Source organism: Camellia sinensis, chromosome 11 (genome assembly GCF_055761805.1).
Source record: "Camellia sinensis isolate YWXY chromosome 11, ASM5576180v1, whole genome shotgun sequence".
NCBI lineage: Eukaryota > Viridiplantae > Streptophyta > Magnoliopsida > Ericales > Theaceae > Camellia > Camellia sinensis.
This window is the reverse complement of record NC_138971.1, coordinates 174,399,673-174,427,275: the sequence shown is the minus strand read 5'-3', so window position 1 is coordinate 174,427,275 and position 27,603 is coordinate 174,399,673. Positions and strand designations below refer to the sequence as shown.

General features: G+C 34.4%; 3 protein-coding genes and 1 non-coding gene across 7 annotated transcripts; 1 reads left to right on the top strand and 3 right to left on the bottom strand.

Annotated features, from left to right (window-relative positions):
- Window positions 1–2,617: 2,617 nt before the first annotated feature.
- Window positions 2,618–7,048, top strand: LOC114269791 (soluble inorganic pyrophosphatase). Of its 3 annotated transcripts, none has more exons than XM_082896173.1 (5): window positions 2,618–2,803; window positions 2,867–3,026; window positions 4,970–5,035; window positions 5,115–5,222; window positions 6,858–7,048. In XM_082896173.1, the coding sequence occupies exons 2-5, from the start codon at window positions 2,997–2,999 to the stop codon at window positions 6,969–6,971; spliced, it is 318 nt and encodes a 105-aa protein (XP_082752299.1). In that variant the 5' UTR covers window positions 2,618–2,803; window positions 2,867–2,996; the 3' UTR covers window positions 6,972–7,048. The 3 variants fall into 3 exon arrangements, with proteins under 3 accessions (XP_082752299.1, XP_082752300.1, XP_082752301.1); XM_082896174.1 differs by having other exon boundaries at window positions 2,622–2,803; window positions 2,885–3,026; XM_082896175.1 differs by lacking the exon at window positions 6,858–7,048 and adding an exon at window positions 5,720–5,924 and having other exon boundaries at window positions 2,654–2,803.
- Window positions 7,049–8,464: 1,416 nt separating this feature from the next.
- LOC114269792 (uncharacterized) lies at window positions 8,465–13,233 on the bottom strand. 2 transcript variants are annotated; one of them, XR_014345003.1, is made up of 4 exons: window positions 12,936–13,233; window positions 12,458–12,645; window positions 10,070–10,533; window positions 8,465–9,166 (listed from the first exon to the last, which is right to left on the bottom strand). It is a non-coding gene; the product is annotated as an uncharacterized LOC114269792 (transcript). The 2 variants fall into 2 exon arrangements; XR_014345002.1 differs by having other exon boundaries at window positions 12,505–12,645.
- A 467-nt stretch (window positions 13,234–13,700) lies between these two features.
- LOC145803016 (uncharacterized) lies at window positions 13,701–17,595 on the bottom strand. Its single transcript, XM_082896172.1, has one exon. The coding sequence runs from the start codon at window positions 16,174–16,176 to the stop codon at window positions 13,894–13,896; it is 2,283 nt and encodes a 760-aa protein (XP_082752298.1). The 5' UTR covers window positions 16,177–17,595; the 3' UTR covers window positions 13,701–13,893.
- Window positions 17,596–19,827: 2,232 nt separating this feature from the next.
- On the bottom strand, window positions 19,828–26,623 carry LOC114313282 (crooked neck protein, putative / cell cycle protein). Its single transcript, XM_028259657.2, has 7 exons — window positions 25,121–26,623; window positions 24,936–25,001; window positions 23,529–23,673; window positions 23,184–23,402; window positions 20,642–20,861; window positions 20,343–20,538; window positions 19,828–20,092 (listed from the first exon to the last, which is right to left on the bottom strand). Exons 1-7 carry the CDS (start codon window positions 26,275–26,277, stop codon window positions 19,978–19,980), a joined length of 2,118 nt encoding a protein of 705 aa, XP_028115458.2. The 5' UTR covers window positions 26,278–26,623; the 3' UTR covers window positions 19,828–19,977.
- Window positions 26,624–27,603: the final 980 nt, after the last annotated feature.

Sequence of the window (27,603 nt, the reverse complement as noted above, 5' to 3'; positions counted from 1 at the left end):
CATATCTCATAACCATTAGTCATATAATCACATATCTCATAACCAAACACTCTTTTGACTCATAACTACACCACTTTGCTCATAACCAAAATCACATATCTCATAAACAACAATCATATATCTCATAACCATTACCCACATATCTCATAACCAATACCTTTTGGCTCATAACTAACATCACATATATCATAACCACTGATCACATATCTCATAACACCCTTTGGCTCATAGTCACACCACTTTGATCATAATTAACATCACATATCTCGTAACCATTAGTCATATATCTCATAATCAATACTCTTTGGCTCATAACCATACCACTTTACTTATAACCACTAATCACATATCTCATAACCAACATTCTTTGGCTCATAACCACACCACTTTACTCATAACCACTAATCACATATCTCATAACCAACATTCTTTGGCTCATAACCACACCACTTTACTCATAACCACTAATCACATATCTCATAACACATCTCATAACCAATACCTTTTGGCTCGTAACCATACCATTTTGATCATAACTACCATCACATATCTCATAGCCACATCTTATAACTAACATCATTTTCACCCATAACCCCTAACTTTGATCATAACTAACTCAAAACCACTAACCACATATCTCATAACCAACTTTGATCACATATCTCTATTTTAGATTTATTTTAGTCATAGTATCTACTAAATACAATAAAAAGAGTAATATACAAACAATATACATTTTAAAATATCTATATACACATAGACATACATATAAATAATTTGACGAAATTTTAACAAAAAATGTGTTGAAAAATTTTATCTACAATTTGATTTTATTTATTTCTTAAATTTACTCTTTCAACCTCAATGATTTTACTAAATCATTGTGCTCTTAAATTTTTTTCCAAACTTTTCCTCTTTTATTTCCCCGTTCAATTTTCTTTCCCTCGATTTGTCTTAGTTGTGCCTCAACTCTCTCTGTCTCTTACTCAATCGCTCAAATTATCAAATGACCAACATTGATAGTTCTTTCTCGCTGGATTTTTACTCTTTCAACCTCAATTGTCTCTCTCTACTCCTGTGTCTCTGTACAAGATCCTTGAGCTCGTCATTGCTCTCTCTATCCACTTCAACTATATTGATGGTGATATTTTTATATTTACTAAATGCATCTATCTTGAAACTCTAGTTCCTTCACATTAATGTCATGCATACACAAACCTTTGGCCTAAGTATTGATTCAAAAGGTTTTGTTGTTTTCAATTTGTACACACATATGTGTTCTATAATTGTTGGAAAATGATTTTGGGCATATACAACTAGTGGTGTGTGGTCGCTCAATGGGTGTGTAATAAAAATAAAATTTTTGATTGGAATATAATTTTAATTACTTGCAGGACACATGTTAGTTACAAGTGATAATTATGCGAGGTTATTTTGGATAAATAAAAAAATTGTGACATTACACTAGGGGTGGCCATCGGCTCAATGGCCCGCTCAACCCAGGCCAATATTTTTAGGATTTGAAAAAATTATTTTGCCTATAGTACTGGGCTGAGCTGAAATTTTGCACCCATTTAATGTTCGAGTAAAGCTGCAGATAGAGTTACAACCAAGTTCATTTATTTATATAAATAGTAATTATAATTTTATAACATTTTAATTATAAGACAAAGTAAAAATATATATAAGACAAAAAAAAACATATATATACTTCTTTGTATGAATTAAATTAAAACACTTGTTAAAAATCATTTTCATTTTACCATTTAATTGTATTAACATTCTGAATTCAATGATATATAAAAAGATTTAAATAATTTAATATACATTCAAGAAAATAATAGTTTATATTTATTGGATTAAGTGACCGGACTTGGAATTTGAACTTTTTTAGGATCGGGTTTGAGATGGTTAGATTAGTCTCGATGTCAGATTGAGTTTGGGATGACACATATCCTAACTATTCCTCTTTTCCTTTTCTTGTTCTATTTTATTTCCCTTGATTTGTCTTAGTTGTGCCTCAGCTTTCTCTATTTCTCACTCAGACTCCTCTATTTTGCTCAGATTATCGAATGATCAACACTGGTAGTTTTTTCTCGCTGGATTCTTGCTCTTTCAACCTCGATCACCTCTCTCTACTCCTGTGTCTCTACACTAGGATCCTTGAGCTTGTCATTACTCTCTCTGTCTGTTTCAACATTATTGTGGTTGATGTTACAAAAGTTTGTGACTTAATTACAATATTTGTGATTTTTAATAATTTTGAACAATCTTGTTACGCCAATTAGTGATATCATTACGTATTTTGTGTTTTATGTTACGAAATTTTGTGACTTGATTACGATATTTTTGGTTTCTAAAAATTTTAAATATTTTTGTTACACTAATTAGTGATGTGGTTATACATTTTGTGGTTGATGACTATAATACACAAAAATAGACAATGATTTATATTAAAAACAAATAAAAAAATTAAGATTTAAATTGATAAATAAAAAATTAATAATTTATTTTACTATAATACTCAAATCATGATTTTTTTTTTTTTATTTTTTGTAATTGTTAATAGTAAAAAACTTTATCAAATTTATCATAATTTTCCCTCTAAATAATTTTTGTCAAAAAAATTGGAACAAACCCTCGAAATTTTGTCCAAACCAAAATTCCCTCCTATTTTTTTTTTTTGACAAACCCCTGGACCTTTTCTTCAGCCCTAACATTTGGAGAAATTACGCTCTCTCTCTCTCTCTCTCTCTCTCCAATCGTCGCCGCTGTCCATTGCCACAACCATCACCACATCCAGGTAAGTCCCACACCTTTCTATCCTATTCTGTTTTATTTCGGACAACTGATTTTAACCCTCTAGGTGTCACTCTCTGTCAAGGGATCCTACACTTCCTGCCATCGTCTCCACCACCTTCGTCTCCACCGTCATCTCCAAATTAAACAACCTATTGGATAACGCCCAACCCCCTGCAGCGACGACGAAACCCTAGATGTATTCGAGCTCGATTACAAACTGGTTTGTACGTAGTTCATAATTGCCCAAAGCCCTTACTTTTACTGTATTATCTTAGATTTGTCTGTACTAAGAGGAAATTTTCAAATTTAGGATTTTCAAGTAGAGGATATGGAATTTTTTGTATGATTAAGTAAAAAAAATCGAAAACCCATCTTTATTCAGTCCCATTTCCTTTGAAGAAGACTTGATTTTGTTTTTCCAGGTGTAATTTATGAGCTTAGGTTGATTGTTTGTGTTATTTAATGTTTTTGTTTCTCTCCCTTTCTCTATCTCCATTCTATGAAACCCTAGACTGAAATCCCCTTCTTCGAAACTGCCCCTTTCACCTTTGTGAACTCGCTGGGTTGGTTTATAAAATTAGGAAAATATGATTTGAATAGGTTTAGGTTTTTTGATGTTTGTTAGTTGTGTTGTTTCCATATGATGCATTCAACAATCCAATTACGTTGGTTTTTTGTGAATGTGAGTCAACTATATAGGACTAATCAAAGGGCATTCGTTACTCTCAACTTGTATGCTAGATCTGTGTGATATTGAATAGGCGTTGCTAAAGAGTGGTTAAATGCTTTTAATAATTTAAATTTAAATATGGATTGTTTACTTACTTGGTTTACTATGCATGAAACCAGAATTTTGTTTACCTGTCATTGAAAGTTTTCACCTGACGTGAATTTCACATGGCCTGCAATTTGAATCTTTTAATTTCTGAGAAACATACCCTAGTTGAGTTTCATTTTAAAGTTTTGGGACCTGGATGTTGTTAAAGTACATCATTTTATTATATTGCTCAGTAATTGCCAACAATTTGTTACTAGTTTCGATTGGGACAAACAAAGACAGGCTTACATTGAATTTATTATATTAACCTGCTAAGATTTATATAGCTGTAGGTCTATTTAAGGAATATCAAGAATGTAGTTGAAGTTGATCACATAGTTAACCTACAGTAATTATTAAAAGTTGGAGGAAAACCGTAGCTTAACCAAATCAAAATATGTGTTTTATATTATAATGCCAGGTAATAAACCTTATAACCGTGTACATGGAATAGATGGAATACTGATACATGCATAATTACCAATTACCATCATATGGTCCCTTTGTACAACTGTTATGCGGGTGTACTGTTTGATGGTCACACCTTTGTTTTCAATTAAAATTTCACTCCTAACCAAGTTCACGTGTGATATTAAGGTATCTCACTGACCTATAAGTTGCTTTAAGGTCCTACTTTCTCAATACCTGATGTGAATATGTAGAAAGCAACTTACAACTATAATTAATTGTTCTGTAGCATCCCCATTCCCCACGAATGACTGTAAAAGTTGTTCTGGTCTATTTTTGCTGAAGTACTAATTCTGTACCATGCATGCAAAGGTGTTCACAGGCAGTGATCCTACATTTTATCAGATAATTGATTGAACGATGGTTAAGGACCTAATATGATAAGAAAATTTTATGACCATTACCCTCAATTTGATAATACAATTTATTGTATACTTGATTGCCCTATGGTTCTGGCATGATATTCTTTGAAATTTTTGTTTTCTTATTAGTAGAGACAGTGACCAACTTTTGCTCTCTTTTATGAGCAACCAGAGGGAATATATTTCTACTACAAAAAGCAGAATTGGGTTTTAAAATCCTCAGAAAAAAACGCCTACCTGTGTTGTTTGTAATAAACATGGAGTTTGAATAAGTCCTCAGTTGTCTGTTAGAAAAACTCTTAAACTGTCGATTTGAATTTATTTTATTTTATTTTATTTTATAAATATACAGCTTTGTTTTGACTTTCATTCTACAGGTTCTTTTCTTGAATAAACTGTCTAGTTTTAATCTCTTTCAGATGAATTTTATTGTTCCAATGATCTATAGCAATGTCGAAAATCATAAAGTATAAAATTTTCAATTCACAAAGACTAGTATAAATATAATTAATTATTGCAGGTGGTTGAAATCAGTAAGGGGAGTAAAGTGAAGTATGAACTTGACAAAAAAAGGGGAACGATCAAGGTAATCATGCATAGTCAGTCATTAATCTCAGTATCTGTTTTTGATCGTTAATGGTTGCTAAAGCCGATACATGTTGCAGGTTGACTGTGTGCTTTACTCATCAGTTGTTTACCCCCATAATTATGGCTTCATCCCTCGTACTCTCTGTGAGGACAAGGACCCCATGGATGTCTTAGTTATCATGCAGGTGTGCTGTTTGATATGCATTTTTTCACATTTGCAAACATTTGCAGACATTTGCAGATTATGCATGCAATATTGGTTTTCATTTTACGGATGTACCGAAAATTTTGAGGCTTGATAAAGCTTAAATGTAGCAAGTAATGTTTTACATGAAATAATTCAGAACCCAGTGATCCTGTGAGAGAATGAGCACTCTTTGGGAAATATTTTCTATTGAGAATAGTAGAAATAAAAAGGTAGTCAATGAGGTGTTCAGGCAGGGTATTTTAAAAAATAAAAAAGCCCCAGAAAAATTAAGTCTATTTACCTTGGAATGAACCTTAGTCATGTTAGATTTTCAACTACATTGTTGTATAATTAAGGGGAAAAAGGTTCATGTCTTGCTTGGTGGATTTGTCAGCATTTTGTTTCATTTAAATCAGACCCTGAAAAATTATATATTTTCGGGTGTCCTATGTAATGAAATTTAGCAGAACCTATAGTTTTATCTGTCATGAACAGATTGTAGGACAGCTGTGCCAAGTCATGTAAAGATAGTGATCACAGTAATCAGGCCACAACTTACCTCTTACATGAACCACATTATTTGCTTTCAAGCTTTCTTGACCACCCAAGGACAATAGTATTGCAGCCTTGCACTTGCACCTCATTTGGGTGGACAGCCCACATCGATTGGCTGAGATCAGCCGCTTCTTTGAGGACTGTATCCTTCTAAAAGTTTTAGTTCATATTGTGCAATTGACTCTGCGTTGTGTAACAATTTTTTCTAGTCTATACAATTCTTTTCTTTAAGGAAAATGGGTACAAAAGGAATGTATCGAAAGAATGTTATTCTCTTAACGAGTAATTAGACAAGAAAATGAGAACAAGGAAGTTGCAGTTAACGATTTTATGCCTGCCTCAGATGCTTATGATGCGATCCAGTATTCCATTTTTACGCCCTTTCAGTGTTCTTTTCCCATCTTCCTTAATTTGCACAGTATTAGATTTAGATGGACTAACCAATACAGCAATGGATGACACATTATTAATGAAGTTTTGGTTGAACTGAATTTGGTAGAAGCCACTCGTGGTGCAACCCTAACCAAAAGGGCTTACCTTCAGTGTGTAGCTATTTTAATAGTTTAAATACAAAATTAATTTATAATTTATTTATTTGGTAGGATAACCCTTGGCATCTCTCTTTTAAACAAAACTTTATTTTTAGTTACATATCTTGAGATTTAAGAGAGAAAGCCATTGGGTTCATCATATAAATATCATAACTATTCAATTGTCTGGTATATATTGTATATGTTAGCTTATGTGATGTTGTTTCCAATATCAGGGTGTGTGACCCAATGCTGTCTTTGGAAATCATCCATTCATGCCCAAAACAATAGTAGCTTATCAGATACATTGCATAAAAATGTTTATACTATTTTTATTCGAATTTGGGACAATTAATATAGTTGTTCCTGACATCTCCACATTGAGTATATTACTGTGGAATCGATAGATCACATCTATTTTATATTTTTAATATTTGGAGTTTCCTGTTGGATTTTGGGAATTTCAGCAAATTTGTTGTTGTGCTTGTCATCAATCTCATCTGGCATGGATTATGGTCTTAATCTCATTGTGCATTTTGCTTCTATAGGAATCTCTATACGGACTACATCGTGGAGAGCCTGAGGTGGTAGTTTGTTTGCCACACATGTTGGGTGGTGGTGATATGCTGTTAGTATTATGTGGGCTTTGTTTGTTATATTGAAGAACTCTCTTTTATGTTTTGAATGATGTCAACTTGAGAATTGAATTCATTTTATAACCCACAGATTTCTTCTCTCAGTGCTCTAATTCATTTGAATTCTTTTTTCTTTTTTTATCCATTGATTAAAATTTCTTTACAAAGTTGCTCATTTTATTTTCCCAAAACGAAAACCACATGTGATTTAAGGCAATTATTGACAAGATATTCCAGTGTTTCATCCCTATAATATGTGGAAGCTTTGGAAATCAGAGAATTTCTCTGGACCAAACCAGAGAATTTCTCTGGACCAATTCGATTTTCTCTGAAGCAGAGCACTAGTTCAACTCAGAGAATTTCTCTGGACCAACCCAATTTTCTTTGAAGCAGAGCACTGGTTCAACCCAGAGAAAATTGAGTCCAAACTAAAGAATTTCTCTGGATCAACCCAATTTTTTCTGAAGTAGAGCACTAGTACTCATTGTTGTCTAAAGAAATTTGAAATTTTCTCTGTGATGTGTCCAGAGAAATTTAGAATTTTCTCTGGATTGATGTTGAGGGACCTTAGACATTATGAAAATATTGAGTGTCCTTTATGCTGTAAAATCTTAATACCAGGGATCTTAAAAAAAATTTTCCAAAAGAAATTTAATGCAAAGAGAAAAAAATATGATTTTTTTAAACAATTGCCGAACATACATAAATTTTATTAAAAAAAATTATCTTTTCACAAACCAAAAGTAAAGGTAAACACATGTTTACACTGGCTAAGTTTTCAAACTAAATTTAAATAATTTACTTTTTGAATCAATAAGCTTACATTAGTTTTAAAATTATAATTTGAGTGTGAAGTTATATTTTGAATTTTTAAATTATAATTTGAAAAGAGAAAATTTGTTTGATTATAAGTTTTAAAAATAATTTTGAAATGATTTGTAATTTTTTTTTTGTTTTAGATTGATTGATGTATAAAATGTGAAAGAATGTGAGAAGAGAGATGAGAGAGAAAAAAATAATTAATTGATTGAATAATAATAATAATAAAATAAAGAGAAGATAGGAGTTTTAAAAATAATTTTGAATTGTATTTTAAAAATATGTTTAGTAAACATTTTTCATCCCAATTATAATTTAAAAACATAATTGAGTATCCAAAAGCAAACCAAACCTTATCTAAGTTATTCGAGCTCAACTCATTAATTTGTTAAAATCTTATTCAACTCATATCAATTTGTTAAAATCTTGTTTAATATTGACTCGTTATGTAAATAAATCAAACTTAAACATAATTTAACAATCGTTAAGTTATCAAATCAAACTTGAAAAACTTAACACACAACTTGCCTTTCAGTCCTAATTATATAACCCAATATAGTTCCAGCTTTCCCAATAGAGAACTTTTCCCACTGGCCGAACAGGGGCAGGAAAATGGTTTATAATAAACTGTGGTCAAAATTCCAACACCAACCACACACGAAATAACATAAACCAGGAACACCCACCGACTAGAATCGATGAAGAACAAGAGCACGACAATTTCCTTTAAACCAGGAAAAAAGAAAGGGCAGCTTAGATTGTAAAAACTCATCTATGGACAAAACCTGAAGTTTGTGAGGATGTTAATGCAAATTTACCAATAGCAGCACTGCAGAAGAAAATTGTCAAAAGTTTCCGAAGTACTATAACTACAGTTAACAAGACCCTAAAACAGTACTTTATTTATTAACACCATGAATGAGAAGAAAGGCCTACTCGGTGGTGATTGAAGATAAGGCTCATGTAGCCTCTGCAATGGAGAAATGCAACTCTCTGGCAGATTTCTTAAGGAAACTGCTCCCACAATATGAGTTTGGGCTACCAACACCAAAACCCCCCGATTCACCGCAAGGCTCATTATAGTCGACCATTCTGTCATCATTGTCTAACGTTTGGTAATACTTGTTAAAACTCCCACCGTGTTTTCAAACGTGTTTCTTGTCCTTACTGCTGCTCCCTTTAGAAGGTTTGCCCTTCTGCTTGTTCTTTCCGTTCTTATAATCATAATACCTCTTACTTTCACTCTTGGGCCGTGGTTTCTTGATCTTCCCAGATGTGGATGTAGATATTGATGGAGGAGGATCATACACATCAGGCACCCATCTGACGGTCAGTTTCTCTGGAGGTGTCATCCCCTGTTTCTCACGGCTACCCTTCATGGCAAATACTAGCTTTGAAGGAGTCTGCAAGAAAGCAAAACATGAAGAGAAAAGAATACACAGAATTGTCCAAAAAAAAATGTGGCTCGAGGAAGATACTAGTTCTCATCATGTACATTCAATCAGCTACTGGTCCATGATTGTACAGCCATTACATAAAATTCCAAATATGATTATATCTTTGGTTATCACCAGCTTCCACACAACAATCTAATATAGAAGCCAAGGGTAAAAGAAATTTCAGCCAACCTGAAATGATGTCCAATGTCTCCAAAATTTAAAATTTTTGCTTAGATTTTCTTTTTTCTTTTCAAAAGAAAAAAGTTGATAAAAGAGAAAACTAGAAAGAATTGGTACCATATAAGTAACCATTTCAGTCAACTAGTGGCAACTTGCAACATAAATCACACGCTTAACATACAATGCAACTTCCAATCAATTACGGGTTACTTGGACAAAAACGAATTCATTATAGTATCGTCTACCTAAGATATATTAGAATTGTAAAAAGTATCTTAACTAATCTGGCTCGGGTAGAACGAATGGGAAGGTGGAACACACTTAAGAGGCACCTAATACACACATAAATGCTTCCCTCAAAATGTAACAGGATTCAACCCCAACTGCCTCTGGCATGCATACCCTACACTTGTAAGAAACTGAAAAACACGCATTGAAAATAATGATCAAAATCCATTAACTACTTCCAAATAGCATCTGTAGTAACATCCTAACTACAATTAAAGCATCCACCTAACTACTGCCCAAGTACTTGCAAATGACACGAGCAACTTTTAAGACAATTGATTATGTCTTGAATTGCTCCAGCATCAAACTCACATGATAGGAATCCAAGCATCATGACTTGGTAATAATATGAAGAAAAAAAAAAAACATAAAATGAAAACAAATATAGTGCAAACTTACAGGCAAGGATATGGATTAAGGGCATGTAGGATTAACAGATTCATGGCCATTTTTCTCCAATACTGCAGCATTTATGTCATCTTCCACATTTGCAGACACAGCAAGGGATGCTTTCTTACCAGAGCATGCAAATGTTGCACATTTGGGAAAAAATTTCTCAGAAGTTACAGTGGTTGGTTCAGTTTGATCTAGATCTTTGCATTTATCTTCCTTCTCCACATTGAAGTTATCAGTCTTGTCGGCAGGTTGAACTAAATTGGAGCTTGATGCCAATTTTTTATCATCTTGAATATGTAGAAATTCAGTCTGACCGTTCCCAAGCTCACTGAGAGAAACATCTTCCAGGACATAACACGTACATTGTGATGGCTCTGGATAAAGCTGCTTCAAGTCATCAGACCTGTTAACATCTTGAGAAACTAACGCACCCACAGGAGAACCAGTGTCCTTATGAAAATCATGAGCTGTCAGGAAAAACTTCTTAGTCAAAGGACAAAATGCTTATAAACAAAATCAAATGAATAGATTTCTCCTGTGAAAAGATCGCCAAGCTTTTATTATTATTTGAAAAAGAAAAAAAGAAAAAAGAGGCTATTTAAAGAAACATGTCACAAAGAGTGTGCTCGTATATGAAGCGAGCTGGCTCCAGAAATGATGGAAAATCATCTGAAGTTTGTGGGTAGGGAGGATGCATCAACAGCTTAAACTAGAAAAATTCAGCCTTCCCATTGGAAAGATATTCTGTCCACATAAAAACCACACGCCACAGATACAAATTATAATAGGAAAAATTCCTACATTTATGCTAATTATAACCATTCTTGTAAGTACTATCAATATAAACGTGACAAAGCTGCTTCTGAAATGGGTATTGAGTCCCGTATAGATTATCAATTTCTTGAACATCATTACATCTCAAGTTCTAAGCAGTGGAAATAAGTTGGAGAGGAAGCGACAGAGAGATTGATGATGTTAATGATCAAAGGCTATGGTATATAAAGATTCAAGATAAACACTTGTCACATCTTTATGTAGACAGCTGGAAAAAAAAAATGGCAATTTTAATGTAAGAAGTAAACAAAATAGGCCTACCAAGTACACGGCAACAATGTTTTATCGATCATGAAGTATTTGAAAATGCCAACAATAACTTGAGGCTTCTGATCTCATTTACAACAATTGAAAAAATAAGACTGTCAACAAAGCAGCCGACTTCCATTGGTTCTCTCATACAACCACATCAAACAAGACTCTTCGTAACCAATAAAATAAACCATAGTGCAAATTAAGTATGATTAATATTGCAATAAAATTAGTATAAAAGCTGACAACATTTGAACTTACTCATATCCAGGATAAGATAAATGCAATATTCAGAGGGTGAAATTGTATAGAAAAATATCTGTAAAGACACAAGATTAAATAGTAGTTGAACAACCAAACATTGCAGGCTCGTGAAATTCAAACATGTGAATTTTAAAAACAAAAGTTCAACAAAAGTAATTTTCTCAGGGGAAAAAATTAACACAAAATCAACCATAAAAATACTAATTTTAAGTAACAGAATCAGTGTTAAGCTTTAAGAGAATCAAAACGTGCTACAATTTAAAGAGCACATAGATGCGGACAGGCCTCTAAGGACCATGATCAAGATAAAGACAAGACAACTAAGCCAACTTGATATTTTGGCATTATCGCCACAAAGAAAAGCTTTCGAATTTTTCAGTTGCAACTAGTATTTGGGACACTACTTGATTCAAATGGTTCTCACGAAGACCGGATATATCTAATTAAATTTCAAATTTGACAGACCATCTTTCAAAATTAAGGAAACTTAATTTTTGCAACAATCAAACTTATTTAAACTCTATCTATCATGTTAATAAGAAGGGGAAAAAAGAAGGATAATTTCACTTTCGTCCCTAAACTATCACCATTTTTTCTATTTCATTCCTAAGCTATCACTTTCGTCTATTTAGTCGCTAAAGTTTCTAATTTATCTTCATGTGGTCCAATTGGAGAATGATTATAGAACTTAATAACAGTTGAAAACTAATTTGACCCAAAGAACGTATTTTATAAATTTGAATATCTTAAACTAATTTGAATAAACTACACCCCACAACTTATTTAATGGGTTTTTGTCATATGATTTAAGTTGTTTCAATTTTAAAATTACCCTTTTCTAATCAAATTTGGTTACAATCGTCGACAATTGAACCACATAAGTAAAAATTGTCTCTAGTAGGACTATATGAAATCATAGGGGGAAAAATTGTGGTAATTAAGGGGATAAAAGTGAAATTAAACCCCCTAAAATAAATAAATAAATAAATAAATAAAAAGAAGAGCATTTTATGAAAATTCAATAGCAATTAAAGAAAATACCTTTCTGCAACAAGAAGGAAAAGCAGGTGAAACCCACCAGGCAATACCTTGTTAGCAAGCGAATAACACACTTTGCGATGGCTCAAACCCAAAATCTCCGATTCGTAGATGACTAATTGGTGAACCCAAAATCACAGTTTAAGCTGTCCACAATTTATCCCGACTCCAAACACCAAATTATCAGCAACCTGATAATCCAAAAAGATGTGATATCCAACTTGTAGCAAACAAACCACGACAGAGATTTGAAAAATTTTCACTAAACTTTAGAGATGCAACTTGATACCTAGACTCAATGAGATGCGACACATACTTGCCCATATAGATTTTCATACTTACTTTGAGGAAGAAATGGTGATACAAACTCCCATCAAAATTAATTTCTTACTATTAATTTCCAAGAGATATTTCCAAGAAATGGTTAGGGTTTTCAAATCAAAAGCCCTAATGTAAATGAAGTTTAGAGTTAGAAACAAACCTGAGCTACAGAAAATATCTCTTGGAAATATTCGATTAGAATGGAAGAAACTCTAGTTCTTGACGTCAAGACAGTGAGAGGTTATGAAGAAAGATGTCTACACCGAGAGAATAGTGGCCCCGACGCCGACGGGGCTGGTGGTCTTCGGCAATGGCTGAAGCTTCGGCTATGGTGGAAGAGAGGAGGGAGGAGAAGAGAAGAGCAACAGCACGAGCCAGAGAGGGAGGCCAACTGACTTCGACTGTTGGACTACTCTGATCTTTTGCTCTGTTTGGTAACCGGTTACACAGGTTGCCTAATTTGAGAGTTAAATTATTTAAATATCTTAGTTATGACCTAGTTATGAAGTAATATGGTATAAGTAAATAATTGAATATAACTAAGTTATGACTTATTATGATAGTAGTTACGACTAATATAGTATTGGTTATGATATAAAACTATATAAGTTCATAACTAAATGTATGGTACATCTAAATGCACCATAACATCACCCTAGTATTGAAAAAGAAATACATTGCACAAGAAATGGCCAGACAACTGAAAGTACTACAAAACTCAACAATGTTAGGTGGCCCGAAAAAACATAACTCGAATGACTCGAAACAACCAAAACAACGTCGTTTTGACACATTCAAGTCACAAAAATTCGGGTCACCAAACATTTTCTGGTTAATCCTGGTCAGTTTGTGTGAATATTGAATAAAGTGTCCTCTGTTTCCATTTCCATACATACACTATAATGACTACTAGTCAACTACAAACTTTGAAGTGGAGACCACTTGTTGAAACCAAAGTTTTCCATCAAACAGTCACAATAGCAAGGGTCATTTGGGTACAATAAAAACAGATTTACATTGACATGATCAACACCTTCACCAAACAAAACAAAATAGTTGTGGAAAAAATTGTTAATGAAAATTGTCAAAAATGGAATGAAAAAGAACAAAGAATTGTTCTAAGGTGTCCTCTGGCTTCTAAAATCAGTCATCTCAGATAGAGTTTTCTTTAAATAATCGCCACGACTTCGGTGATAATCAATCCAAACACATAGCTGCCTTATAGCCTCCCTTTTCTCTTCTCCCAAACCCAACATTCCTTCTTCTTTCTCTTTCACCATCTTCTCGAGCTCTCTCACTTTATGCTCCAATTTCCAAACCTTTTCTCTGAATCCCAGTATCTCCACTTCCTTTGTATCCAATTGCACGAGCAGGCAATCCAAGTCTTCTTGGACGTGCTTTATCGCGTTGTTTTTCCTCCTCACCCAATCCTTTGCAAACAATACCTCACACGAGGACTTTGAAATCCGATTCAAAAAGTTCCCACTACACTCCTCGAATTTCAGCGCTGCTGTGTCCAATCCAGTCAACATGTCGTTAGCTGTCAGCGAAATATCCTTCATCCTCTTCATTGCAATTTCAGTAGATGCCACCCTTTCTTTTAGGTCCATGTGTTCTTGCTCGTACTTCTCTTTTGTTTTTCCATAAACATCTTTGTTCTCAACATGTAATTGTTCTGCAACGCGGATCCTCCTGCTCAAGATACGTAGACTATCTTCGAATTTCTTTTTGAACTCTTCCGCAGTTTCTTCAATTTTTTTCTCTGCTATTTGGAAATTCAACTTTGATTCCAAATACTCAGCTTTAACTTGTTTATGCTCGTCGTTTAACTTCTTGATAACATCGTCTTGGCCTTTTATAGTTGTCTGATATTCTGCAATCTTTCTTGTCAATTCAATGTTTTGTTCTTCAATCCAAGTCAACCGCTCCAATGACTCTTGTTTCTCTCTCTCAATCCGTGATCCCAATTGGATTTTCTCAGTGTGCAATGAACGCAACTCATTCTGCAGATTGTTTACCTCTGCTCCTGAGGCCTTAATCTGAGTAGATGAATCATTATCTAAAGCTTCAAACTTCGTTTTGAGAGTGGAGAGCTCAGTATCCCTTCCCATCAATGATTTCTCCAACTGAGAGATTTTAACATTCAACTCTTCTTTCTCTTCTCTCATCTGATCAGCCTCATGATTTTTACTTTGCATTTGCTCTTCCAAATCAGTTTTCTGGAGGCAAAGAGAACCCACTTGAAGTTCCAGGTCCTTCAGCTGCATTTCTAAACCCTCTTTCTCTTCTATCATTTTTTCTAAATCTATGGTATTGATTTCTAGTTTCTCTTTCAAATTTTCTATCTGGGTGAGAAAATCCGATATCTCTTTAGTTACTTTCTTGAGACACGTTTCTGATTCACTTTTCTGACTGCTTAGAGAATGCAGCTCCTGTTGCAAAACATTCACTTGATCCATTACGCCTTTAACTTGCGAGGTTGCTTCATTACTCTTGAACACCACTTGTTCTTCCAAATCACATTTCTGAGTCCGCAAAGTATTTATCTCCAATTGCAAATTGTTCGCATTTGCCATCAGTTCCTCAGTTTTAGACATTGACTTGCTCTCATTTTCTTCAAGTTTCCTCGAAAGAGAAGAAAGTTCATCTTCTCTCTCTAGGGACTTCCTTTCAAGTTGTAATATGCGTGCTCGCAATCCTAAATTTTCCTCTATTAAGTGCTTGGAATTTGTTTCTCGACCTCCAATTTGCTGTTCAAGTACTGTTTTTTGGGTTCCCAACTTTTTGAGCTCAAGTTTCAAGCTGGAAACCTCGCGCTCTAATACCTTTATTTGAGTTGGTACTGTGCACTCATGAAGTCTGCTGAGAGAAAACAATTCCTTCTCTTTTTCATCCAATTTCTCCTTTAATTGGGTACATTCGTTTAGGAGTTTCTGTTTTGTGCGCTCTGTCCGTTCAGTTTCAGTCCTCAAACCCTCAATGATTTTCTTTGATTCATGTATTTTGCTTAGAGTTGCCATATGCTCTGAATGTAAATCTTCCTTTTCTTTGATCATAGCAGTCAATTTATTCCTCAGATCAGTAATTTCTGAACTTGAAGTTTCCAGTTTGAGCTTAAAGTCATCTCTCGCCCTTTGAGAAAGATCGGTTCTTGGCCTGCTTCTACTGCTTGCTTCATCCAAGGAATGGTATGATTCTGTGTCTGAGCTAGAGGTAGAAGAAGACCCCTCCTTGTGCTCTTTGCTTTGAACTTTTTCTCTTACATCATCTCTGAGATTACCATAAAGTGCATATAGTTCTTGGTACTGTTTGTGGAAATCCTCAATGAGCTCAACAAGCTCCGAGTTTTTTGCAGGGTTCCCGTCTTTTTTGCCTTGATTCTTGTTCTTTATAAGCTTCATAATCCTTGCTACTTTATTGTCAATTTCTGCAATAACAAGTAAACTTCCGAAATTGGTACTGAATTTGCTAAAACTTTATTATTATATCCGAAAGCAAGTAAAACAGCAATAACTAAGGGAGTTTCAAAAGTAATCCATACATGTAAAGAAAAGTACATGAATGGATTACTTCTACCAAATCATGAGATTGATATTCACCTGGGAAAAAAAAATTGGGTGTCTACGTTTTGTCTAGTTTTTGAAGGATGTTAAGAGCAAAAACAAAAATGAATACATTAAACTTTTTATTTCAGAGAATGAAAGTAAATATATATTTCAAAAAATTATGTAGGCAATCTATAAACTGTAGTCATGGCCTTGCAGTTGATTTATGCCAAGCATGCTTTGGAATTGGATAGAAAATTGTAGCTTCTTTTCTGATGGAGTTGAACCTGTGATTCTCAAGTCTGAACACAAGGTTTCAAACTACATTTTCAACTAGCCAATCATCTTCTAAGTCCAAAAATTAGGAAATTTTAGATAAGGTTTTCAAGTGATGTCCAAAAAAAAAAACAGACAGGTTGAAAGTCATATAGGGCTACACCCACCGTACCACGTTCTTGGATGAGCAACATACTGTCAACCCTTTCTGGTTGTGCGTACCACATAAATCCACGTTTTGGGTTGGATTTGGCTGGTAGTAGAGCTTTATATTGCATTCTTTTGGACTCTACAGAGCTATTCCACAGCCTCCAATAATATTGTAACGACTGAGGTTGTTTCGGAGAGAAATATATACCTATTTTAGTCTTCCTCAGTTGTTCTTCTTTCTCAGGATCAATATGACTTCCCAAGGACTTTATTGACTCCCTCCAGCGACTCCTCGTCATCTTTATGCTGGCTCTGTAGAAAACTTCACTCAAAAAGGGGGGATCAAGGCAATGCTCTCACCATCTGAAACACAATAAAAACCAAGATGTAATAATTGTAATTTAAGAATTTAGATTGACATTTTGAAATTAACTAGTTGAAAATTAACAGTTAAATTAACAAAACTGTAGCTACTAGCCTAAAATGCTTTATTCCATGAATATTTGGACAGAGATGGTTGTCTAAGATTTATCAGAATCCCATATATAGACAGAAACTGCGAGGAGACAAATAAAAGAATGCATTTACAGCAAAAATGTTATGTCAACTAAAACACAAATCCTGGGTTCAAATCTTGTTGCCCCCATTATCTCTGTCATTGTACACCCTGTTCTGTCTGTCTTCATGAACCTTGTTTCTCAGTTGTCTCTCTCCATGAATGAGACATGGTCGTAGGTGGTTGTCTAAGATTTATCAGTATCGCATATATGGACAAAAAATGTTGGAAGGCATAATACAAGAATGCAAATTATGCAATTACAGCAAAAATATTATGTCAAACTTAAACACGTTGTCTGTCTTTGTGCACCTTGTTTCTCAGTTAGTCTGTCTCTACACGTACGAGTTTGTGAGGGGGAGTGTTGATGGATATTGTTATGTCCATTTCCTAATAGCTTAAGTTTTGGAATAATTGGCGACTTAAAATTTTCAGCTCGCCAGCTAAAAAAGATAAAAGCTACTACATCATTGCAGATTTGCAATGAGGAACACTAGTAATAGTTATCTAACAGATCAAATAACCTTTTGAATTTGTATAACAATATTCCCAATTACAGATATGACATAAACATTTCAAAGTTCAATTGACTAGGATGGATGATCTGTATGAATATTCAGTTTCCTTCGATATTTGGTTCACAAATATGTTTCAATTAGCAAACAACAAAGAGGTGAAAATTCGGATCTCTATTGAAACACCTAACAATTATTTCATCGGTACCACCAAAAAATGAATCAAGCATTCGAGATACGAACATATCAGAGCTAATTCATGATTTAATCAATTTGAAACTCTCTCGAACCAAATATTACAGCAACATTGATTAAGAATTCAAACAAATCTACCACGACCCAACAATGATCTGTTTGTTTCCGGAGAAAATGAAGGAAAAAGGAAGTGATATACATGTCAGGATTTTCTCATTTTCATTACTTGCACAACACGAGGAAACAAGAAACCTGATTTTAGAAGAAAATAAAAGAAAACAACCATTCGGATTAATTGGATTATATTATATTTACAAACAAAACAATACAACGTGAAAGTAATTATATAAGACTCGAAATGTCGTGTTTTACTTTCTTTTCCTGATGTTTTTCTCAGCAAACAAAGTAAACAATGCCGAATGTCAAGGAATCAAAAATTACCTGTAAATTGGAAGTAGTGAAGGTTCATATTTATGGCCGATCTGAACACAAAAATGACAAATCAACAAGACAGAGAGAGAGAGAAGAAGAGATATTATAATAATATTATTATTATTGGTAATTTTATTTTTAGTGAATTTTAATTTTATATTGGTTAGCACGTGTGTGTGCGCGCCCGAATATAACTAACTTAACGTGACATGGATGTGCACATTGATGAAGTATTAGTAAAGTCTTGCCCTTTGATCGTCTAATTATTACGTCTATGCCACCAAACGTTTGAATCGCCACGCGGGTAGAATCCTAAAATAAAGGAGAAATTAGGTATAGAGAAAAAAAAAAAAAAAACATTACCGTGAGGTGCTAGTTAGTCTGGGGTGTTTTGGGAATGGTTTTTTTTTGTTTTTGCTTTTATTTGGTTTATTTTTGTCTTTAATAAAAAAATTTTAAAAAAAATTATATGCAGCTTAATAAGATAAACTGAAAAATTATAATTTTTTTGAAAAAAATCTAGAAAAGATAAAATAAGTAATTTTTTTTTACTTATTTTTATCTTTAGTAATTTTTTAAAAAAATTTCTAAAAAAAATGTACTATTTAGATTCTCAACGACACGGACTGAAAAAATAAAAAAATTTGACATAATTTTGAAAAAAATCACTAAAGATAAAAAAAAAAATTTAAATGTGGCTTTTTTTAAAATAAAAAAAAAAAAAAAAAAAAGACCTCTATAATGGGGAGCAAGCGAAAAGTTGTGAGATGCAAATGTCACTTGCAACTTGCACCCCTCCATGTTTGCATAAAAAAAAAAAAAAAATTGTCCCACTAAATATAATTCCCCCTAAAATAAACAAAGCTACCTAAGCGAGGCTAGTTAAATTTTTGTTAGATATTGATTCATCACGTAAAATAAGTAACCCATTTTAAAATTAATTAAATTTGTAAATTGATCTCAACTCAATCAATACTTGTTTGATATCCACTTGAATGGAACATGAGTCAATATTAAATATACCTTAAAACTCATTAAATTTTTAAATCAAACTACCAACATTGTACTCAACAGGAATCAGCTCACTATCCAAACTTTTTGTTTAATCACTCAAACATCAATTTCCCCCTCTTTTGATCAACAATCCAACAGGGATCTCAGGTTTCACAGATCAGTGCTTAAAGCTTAAACTATGAATTGCACGGAGAAGAATAATAAAAACCTTTATGCCCTTGCAAATCTGCTTAATGCTCCCACTCTTTTGATCTATCACGTATTCATGTATTGCAGACTTAGAGCCTGTTTGATTTTAACTTCAAACAAAAATTTAATTGGAAAAAAAAAAAAAAATGCATGTTATAATCAGCAATTCTAGCAAAGAGATGAATCATAAGACTCGGAATATATTTTGCATATCATCCCAAAACGAAAATTCATTCAGAAAGGCTAGTCATTCCGAACAAATATTTGAACACCAAAAAGGCACACACAGTATCTACAATTATAACACACAACAATAGAAACACGAGTGTGCTAATCCTCGTCAGAACCAACTTTTTGTTTCTTCCACTTGTACGCAGCTTCCAAAATCTTGAGATTCGTGGTCTGCGTTTCCTCGGGGAATAGATAGTCTATATATTCTTCATACCTGTCAATTGTAAAGTTAACAGCATTAGCAACAGGGAAAAGGAAAGAAAGCATCACGCATTAGATATTTAAGAGCGCGTAAAATGAACAGTTAAAAATGCGGCTAACATATTGGAAACGGTCAACTTGACAGTCTTAAATGAAGATAGAAATGAGAAGTCAAGATGGGAAATTTCCAATCTGTTACAAGCTAAGACAACAAAACGACCACCCAAGAAATAGAGAATAATATCATAAGTTGATGAACATACCCGGCTGGGCCATCCTCGGTTTCTATTTGCCGCCTCCTCTTGAGTTTCTTTGGCAACTTAACGCGGACTAAACTAACATCACCTAACTCATCAAAACTACTCTCCATGTTCAACCATTCATCCAAGAGCATTGCTCTTTCTTCTTTCAATTCGGGAGCAGAAGTTCTAAAGTAGTTAACTGCTCTCTCGAACACCCCTGAACACATGAAATGAGACTAGCTTTAGTCTTCCATATAAAACAAAAAAATCAAAAATAAAATAACAATGGCAGCAACATTAAAGACTTTTTGATTGCTTACTTCTTGCTCGCTGAAGGCATAGCTTCTTCTGATCGAGAAGACATTCCTGGACATCATCTTCCGGCAAGTCTGAGCCTCTTTCATCATCTTCCATTGCAGATGCCTCAAACTTTGCAAAACTAATCCACACCTTCAAGTGCTTCGTCCGGTCTAAAAGCCTCTCATAAAGCTCTCTAGTTCTTTGAAATTCATTTTCTGACATCTCAAAATCGATATATGCCTGTCATAAATTAGACCGTCAATACCCATTGCAATTTTATGTATTTTTTTTATCAGCAATTTGATGTGTGACCTTGCAATCTTTACACCAATTTCATGAACAAACAAGATTTTAACAGAAAACTAAAAAATAATGTCCCCATTATTTCTTAAGAGGTCAGCAAGTATGCTCATCTTCTATCACTGCAACCTATAAGAAGCACATTGACAAATGCCACGCGAAATCACTTGCAGGGAAAAGACAAAAATAAAAAATAAAAATTAGAATAAGTTTCCCAACATAAAACCGCCCATTGATGGTGAAAAAAACATATAAATAAAATCTCACAGGTCACATCGGAATATTTCATCATCTAAAAGCCATTAATAAAATCAAGGCCTTGTGTAGTCCACAGTGCCTAAGTTTAGCAGACAAAGATGGAGCACTCAGCGTGCAAAGGTGCACACATAATAGATACCATAATTCCATTGTAAACTTTTAAAAAAGCAAGCTTAAAGGACAAAAGGCAAGACAAAGCAAAAGCAGAAGACACAAGATAAGAAAAAGAAACATCACATACAAGACAGCCCATAAAATTAGGAGATACATTGCACGAAACCAGAACACGACTTTTAGCATGTGTACTAGGCAAAATAAAATTGCACAAGGATATAAATTTTCAAACTTGATTGCCAGCTGAAATAAAATATTAAGTAGTAAATGTTAAGTCATTCAAATCCTGTCATATGGCAGACAAAATTCAATTGTAATGGCATGTGCAGGCAATTGAAATAGATGAAGGCAGTGCTCCAAAAGTGTAAGATCTTTCTTGTGACAACCCATCCAAACCAAACTAGTAGAAAACCATATGTCATTTCATTTGAAGCAGGACCATGCTGGAGTGATGAGAAAGAGTCAGAAAGTGGCTTTATTAAAAATTCAGACAGTATGGATCCATAAAAAGCACCCGAAAAATAGCTGTTAAGAGAATAATTTTAACGAGTAATGTAACAGAGAAGGCAAGTTACATTCACAACTGGACATGGAAAGTGGAAACAAAGCGAGATTGATGCAAGCCAACCCCCATCAAAGCCCATCTTTACTAGGATCAGGCCAAACTATAGTTTGCCTACCAGCCCACGGACGATACATTGTTATGAGACCCCACCCAAGCTCAGTCATGTGTACCAAGTCTATTCAAAGTTCCAACCAGCAGTTGGGGAGTGATAAATGAGAAGATAGGAACTCTCTCCCAAAAATCCAGGAGAGCACAAAAACAGAAAAGGCGGTTTCATGATACACAACTTAATTAAGCACTTTAATGACATGGAGTGCCTTGCGTATTCAATATTCAATTATATTTCTCCCACAAACGCACTAGATTAGTTATCGATGAAGGCATCAATGTTATCAAGTAGTGTCTGTGAAAGATGATGAATGTTGTCAAGTGTCTGAAAGATATTTTGTCCATGAATGCACTAGATTAGTCAGCCTCCAAGAGTTTTTCTCAAAAACTATAACTGTCCCAAGTTTTCTTGTGTTTCTTTTTTTTTTTTTTTTTTTTTTTTTTGGGGGGGGGGGGGGGGGGAGAGGAACTCACTGTGCAACAACGTACCAAGTTAAAGCATATAATTGCAGGCACAGGTTAGTTGAGTTATAAGTTATAACATACGCAACCCAAAATCAAAGTCACACTTTCTTTTGTAAAAATTTCCCACATGGATATTAAAAAAACTAAAGAAATTTGTAGTCTATCCACTCAAGCATATGAAGGATTATAGAAAGTACAGTCTTTATAAGTTCTCTAAGGTACAATAATTAGAACAATTTAGCCAATTTCAATTTTCCCCTATGACATACATAACCTTTACAAGTTCTCTAAGGTACAGTAATCAGACCTATTAGTCAATTGACTCAATTTCAATTCCCCCTACAAAATTTATACAAATTATTCTAGTCATGGAACATTATTTGTGATTTGACTTAAAAAATTTGGTTCAGAGGAATAAAGGAGCCCAATCACACTACTACTTCAACTCCAATAACCTACTTAATAATCTGCACAAAGTAATTTTCGTATTTCAAGAAACACTTTGATCATATCGAATTGGATAATTAATGCGTTTCCACTTGCTTTTGTATGTAAGTAGTTATTCATTCAGGAATATGTGTTCAGATTTTTTTTTATTTTTTTGGTTGTTGACATTGTGTTCAGATCATGTTTGAAAGTAGGGGGATTTCAACAGTGACCACAAACACCAGGACTGTATTCAACATTACAAATCTACTATAGGAAAAATAAATTTCAGCTTCAATCATATCAAAGTACAGATATATGTGTACCTTCCATAACAACTCTGGCATATCCAGTGCAGGTTGTGCAATGGCAAGCTCAAAAATGGATCTGGCCCTCTCAGTTTCACTAAGCGATCTCTCTAACTCAGCATACTTGCTCCACGCATAGCAGTTCTCTGGGGCCCACTCCAAATATTTCTCATAAAGCTTTCGGCAACGATCTATGTTACCAAGTTGCAGCTCTATCTCAATGTACTTCTTGAATATCTGTTTGTGAAAATGAGGGGTCAACAACATGATGTTACAAAATTCATCAAAACTTGCATAAGGTCATGAAATTCATCAGCACTGGTGTTGGCCAAAATGTCATACAAAAGCATTAATCTATATCACCTTATCTTTTGGAGCCTTCCCAACGGCATTGCCGAGGATGAGCCGTGCACCCTTCAGATTCAACTGTCGTATTTCAAACTGGGCAGCCAATAACCAAATCTTTGCAAATGAGAACTTCTCATGAGGAATCAACTTAAGGCATTCCCTGGTCAATTTCAGAGTCAATCAGAGAGTATTAACATTTGCAAAGCCAATCCATATATGAGAGAGAGAGAGAGAGAGAGAGAGAGAGAGAAAGAGAGAGAGAGAGAGAGAGAGTCAGCCCTCCAACAACATTACTCAGTAGCTTATACAAATTATTCAATATGAATCGCTGACAAGGAACTTCTACAAATACAATCTCTGAAGCACTGAGAAACCATCATTCCGTCACATCACTAATCTTCTACTTATTGTGCCTAAATGGAATGTCTGGCTAAAATTATCAATGAATACAAATGACATGGGAACACATTTGAGTGCAAATTTGTTCACCCAATGTGAACGTTACACACTCTACCATTGGTTGTTGAATGAGGTGCCACTTTTAACATCAATGTGAAGTATAATGTTCATACACTTAATATGTGAACAAATTTGCACTTGGACACATTTGGGCTGCATTTTATTCAGAGAATATGACAATTTATCTATGAGTACTAGCTTTTCCTTAAAACATACTTTTATATAATTATGGTTTTATGTTATACATTTTAATAGTTTGTTATTACAATGATCAGTTATCCACTAGTGGTTCAGATTGCTAGCAAAAAAGAAAACGAAATCATATATTCTAGTTACTAGGAAATGTGATTGCTAACCTAGCTACTAGGGAATCATTTGCTGTAAATATGATATCATAAGAAGGGCTACTTCAGTTAATTCACAATGTTCATAAATAGGCATGATATAACCATAGGCTGTTCATGGGAGAACAAAACAAATAGTATTTATAAAGAGGGAATAAGTAAAGGTAGAATAATACATATAAAGGTTCAGTGTACTACAAAAGGTCTCTTACTTGAGTTAGGAGCGGATTCAACCAATGCATAAATTTTAAGAAAGAAAAGGGTTTTTATGCGGAAAGGCAGAAAAAGTTGCTGGAATGGTTCAACTTATGAATCAGACAATGACTCATGATCAAATTCTATAAGAGAACAATGGTTAATAAAATAAAAACCATAAATTAGAATGTTTAAATTAGTACTCCACTCTAATGTAAAATCAAATCATAAAGCCGTAATCCTACTCAAGTAACTTTCTTAATAGTACTTCTAAATTATCTCCAAGAGTCATGGTCACCAAATAACCCAAGCATTACTAAGTGAACACGATTTGTGTCAAATACAATACATATGAAGGGGAAAAAAACCAAAATATACAAGTTTTTCACAAATTAGTTTCCTAACAAGGTCAAAGACTTGTTACCTATACACTTCTCTGGTACGCTCCATGTCTTGTGCATCAAGCTCTTCATATAAAGCATAATTAATCCTGAAGAACATACAAAGCAAATAATTCAGCAACAGCTAAACAAGCAGCTAAATCTTCATTTGAACAAGATTGAGAGACTAAATTACCAACCAACATTCTTATGCCAACAATAAACTTACCACAGGTAAATGTACCGCTGCCAATACCGCTTCTCTTCAGCCGGAGGAACATTGGCAATAGCCCTCTCATAAACCTCCCGAACCCGGTTTTTATTCCCCACACTCTCTTCCAACCGAATGTAATCAAACCACGAGTCGTAATTAAGTGGGTTCTTCTTAACCTCATCCTCATATTGAAACCTCCTCTTCCCAACAATGGCATCCTCTATCCCTTCCTTATCCCCATACTGTTTCTCAAAAGCTACAAACTTTCTATACAAATCCTCAGCCCTCCCTTTCGGAATATGATCGAGCGCAAACTTATATATACACCTCGCCCTCTCGGGCTCCTTACACCGCTCTTCAAACTCCGCAAACGCCACAAACAACTGCTCCGCCTCTTCATCATCAGCCAACTTATCAACTGCCCTCTCATAACAATTCCTTGCTCTACCAATCTCTCCATTCTTCATCTCAAACTTGGCAAATCGAATCCAAGCAGTGACTTTGGGGTGACAAAGCACAAACCTTTCGAAAATGGCTCTAGCTCGCTCAATTTCATTGTACCTAAGTTCAAATTTGATGTAGGAAAGCCAACCCTGCTGATCAGGCTGCCAAGTCATCCACCTCTCGAAGATTTGCCTGGCTCCAGCAACATTCCCCAAAATCTCCTCCATGTGAATGTACTTGTACCACAACTGATCAACCCTAGGCAACAGAGTAACCGCTCGATCCCAAACGTTTCGAGCATGATTGATGAACTTGTTCTTCATCTCAACCTCTGCGTATTTCAACCACAAGGTGTGGTTCCGATAATCGACCTCTAGGGCTCGTTCCCAGACCGATCGGGCTCGATTGAAGTCCTTTTGGGACTCTTCCCACTGAGCGTACTTGATCCAAACACTGGTGTTCCATCGAACTCGGCGAATTAGGTCTTCGAATTCTTTGCGCTTGCGGAGACGATAGTCGTTGAGTTCTGTGACGTCGGTGATTTTCTGCTTGGGAGGTCGAATCTCGGCCTCTTGGCGCTCGCGAGCCTCGCGGAGGATTTGCTCGGCGGTGATTTGGATAGGGGCTGGGGTTTTGTTCTTCACTCTGGTGGGTCGAGGGAGTTTCACCTCTGTTTCCTTCCGAGTTAGGTACCCTAGCGATGGATCTGAATCTTTTGTTGCCCCCATGCTTGAATGTTGGAAAGACAAACAAAGAGATACACAACAATATCTACGTATGTATATATATAGAGAGAGAGAGAGAGAAAGAGAGAGAGAGAGACTCCTGCGGCGTCTCTGTGGAGAAGGAGACTCAGGAATTGTGTTCTAGAACTGGATGTAATAATTTGGGCTATTTATAGCAGATTGGGATGTGATTGTGGTTTTAAAGGAATTGAGATTGGTATTCTGGGCCTAGTCTGTAGGCTCGGACTGGGCTCTATTAATATTGGATCAATTACAGCTCAGTCCTATGTGTACAAAAAAAAAAATAATAATAATAATAATAAGTGGAATCGATAAATTGATGTAATCTATCTAAACTCTTGGTTTGATTTGGTTTTATTAGATTCGTTTATGGTTATGCTTGTGGTTATGGTTATGGTTATGATTATGATTATGATTATGTATATGAATCAGACCGTGATATATTTAGACCATCTCCAATCTTCAATTAAAAACCTGACATTAAATTTTAAATTTGGTGAAAAAAATACTTTTTCATGTTCCAACGATTTTACCAAATTGATATCAAATCGAGATTTTACCAAAATGAGGACAGGCTCCACATTTCACCAAAACACTGTTCATGGCCGTTGGGTAGACCAACCGGTCGACCACCAAATGGTTCAAACAATTCCAAAAAAAAGGTTCAAACAGTTAAAATATATATATATATATATATATATTTCGCCTTATCGGTCGACCACTAAACGGTTCAAACAATTCAAAAAAATTAGTTCAAATAGTTAAGGAAAAAAAAAAATTTCCTCTTACCGGTCGACCAACCGATTGTCCCCGGAGCAGATTTGATAAAAAGTGAAGCGTTGTAGCCAGTGGTATCAAATTGAGGAAAGCATCCTTTTTTTCATCAAATTTGATAAAAAAAGAAATTCAGAGTTGGAGATGTTCTTATGTATTATTTTTTTTATATTTTTATATGTAAAAGTTAGAAATTAGTAATAAACTCTAACTAACTTAATCAAATTAATTATCATTAATTTGTTTACAAACATAATATATATATATATATCTCATATTTATTGTTATATAAAAATTTTAGAATCATAAAATTGAACTGAACCAAATCAATTTTTATGGTTCGGTTTCACAATTTAACGATTTGGTTATGATTTTATTTTTTTCGAAACCGATTCCTACGATTCGGTTCTCGATTTACTATAAAACTAGACTAATTTCATCTATGTACACCCCTATCATGTGATGAACTTAAATGTCTATAAGTAAGGGTATTCAGAAATATCAGTGGAAATGGTAACTGATCCAATCTAGTCT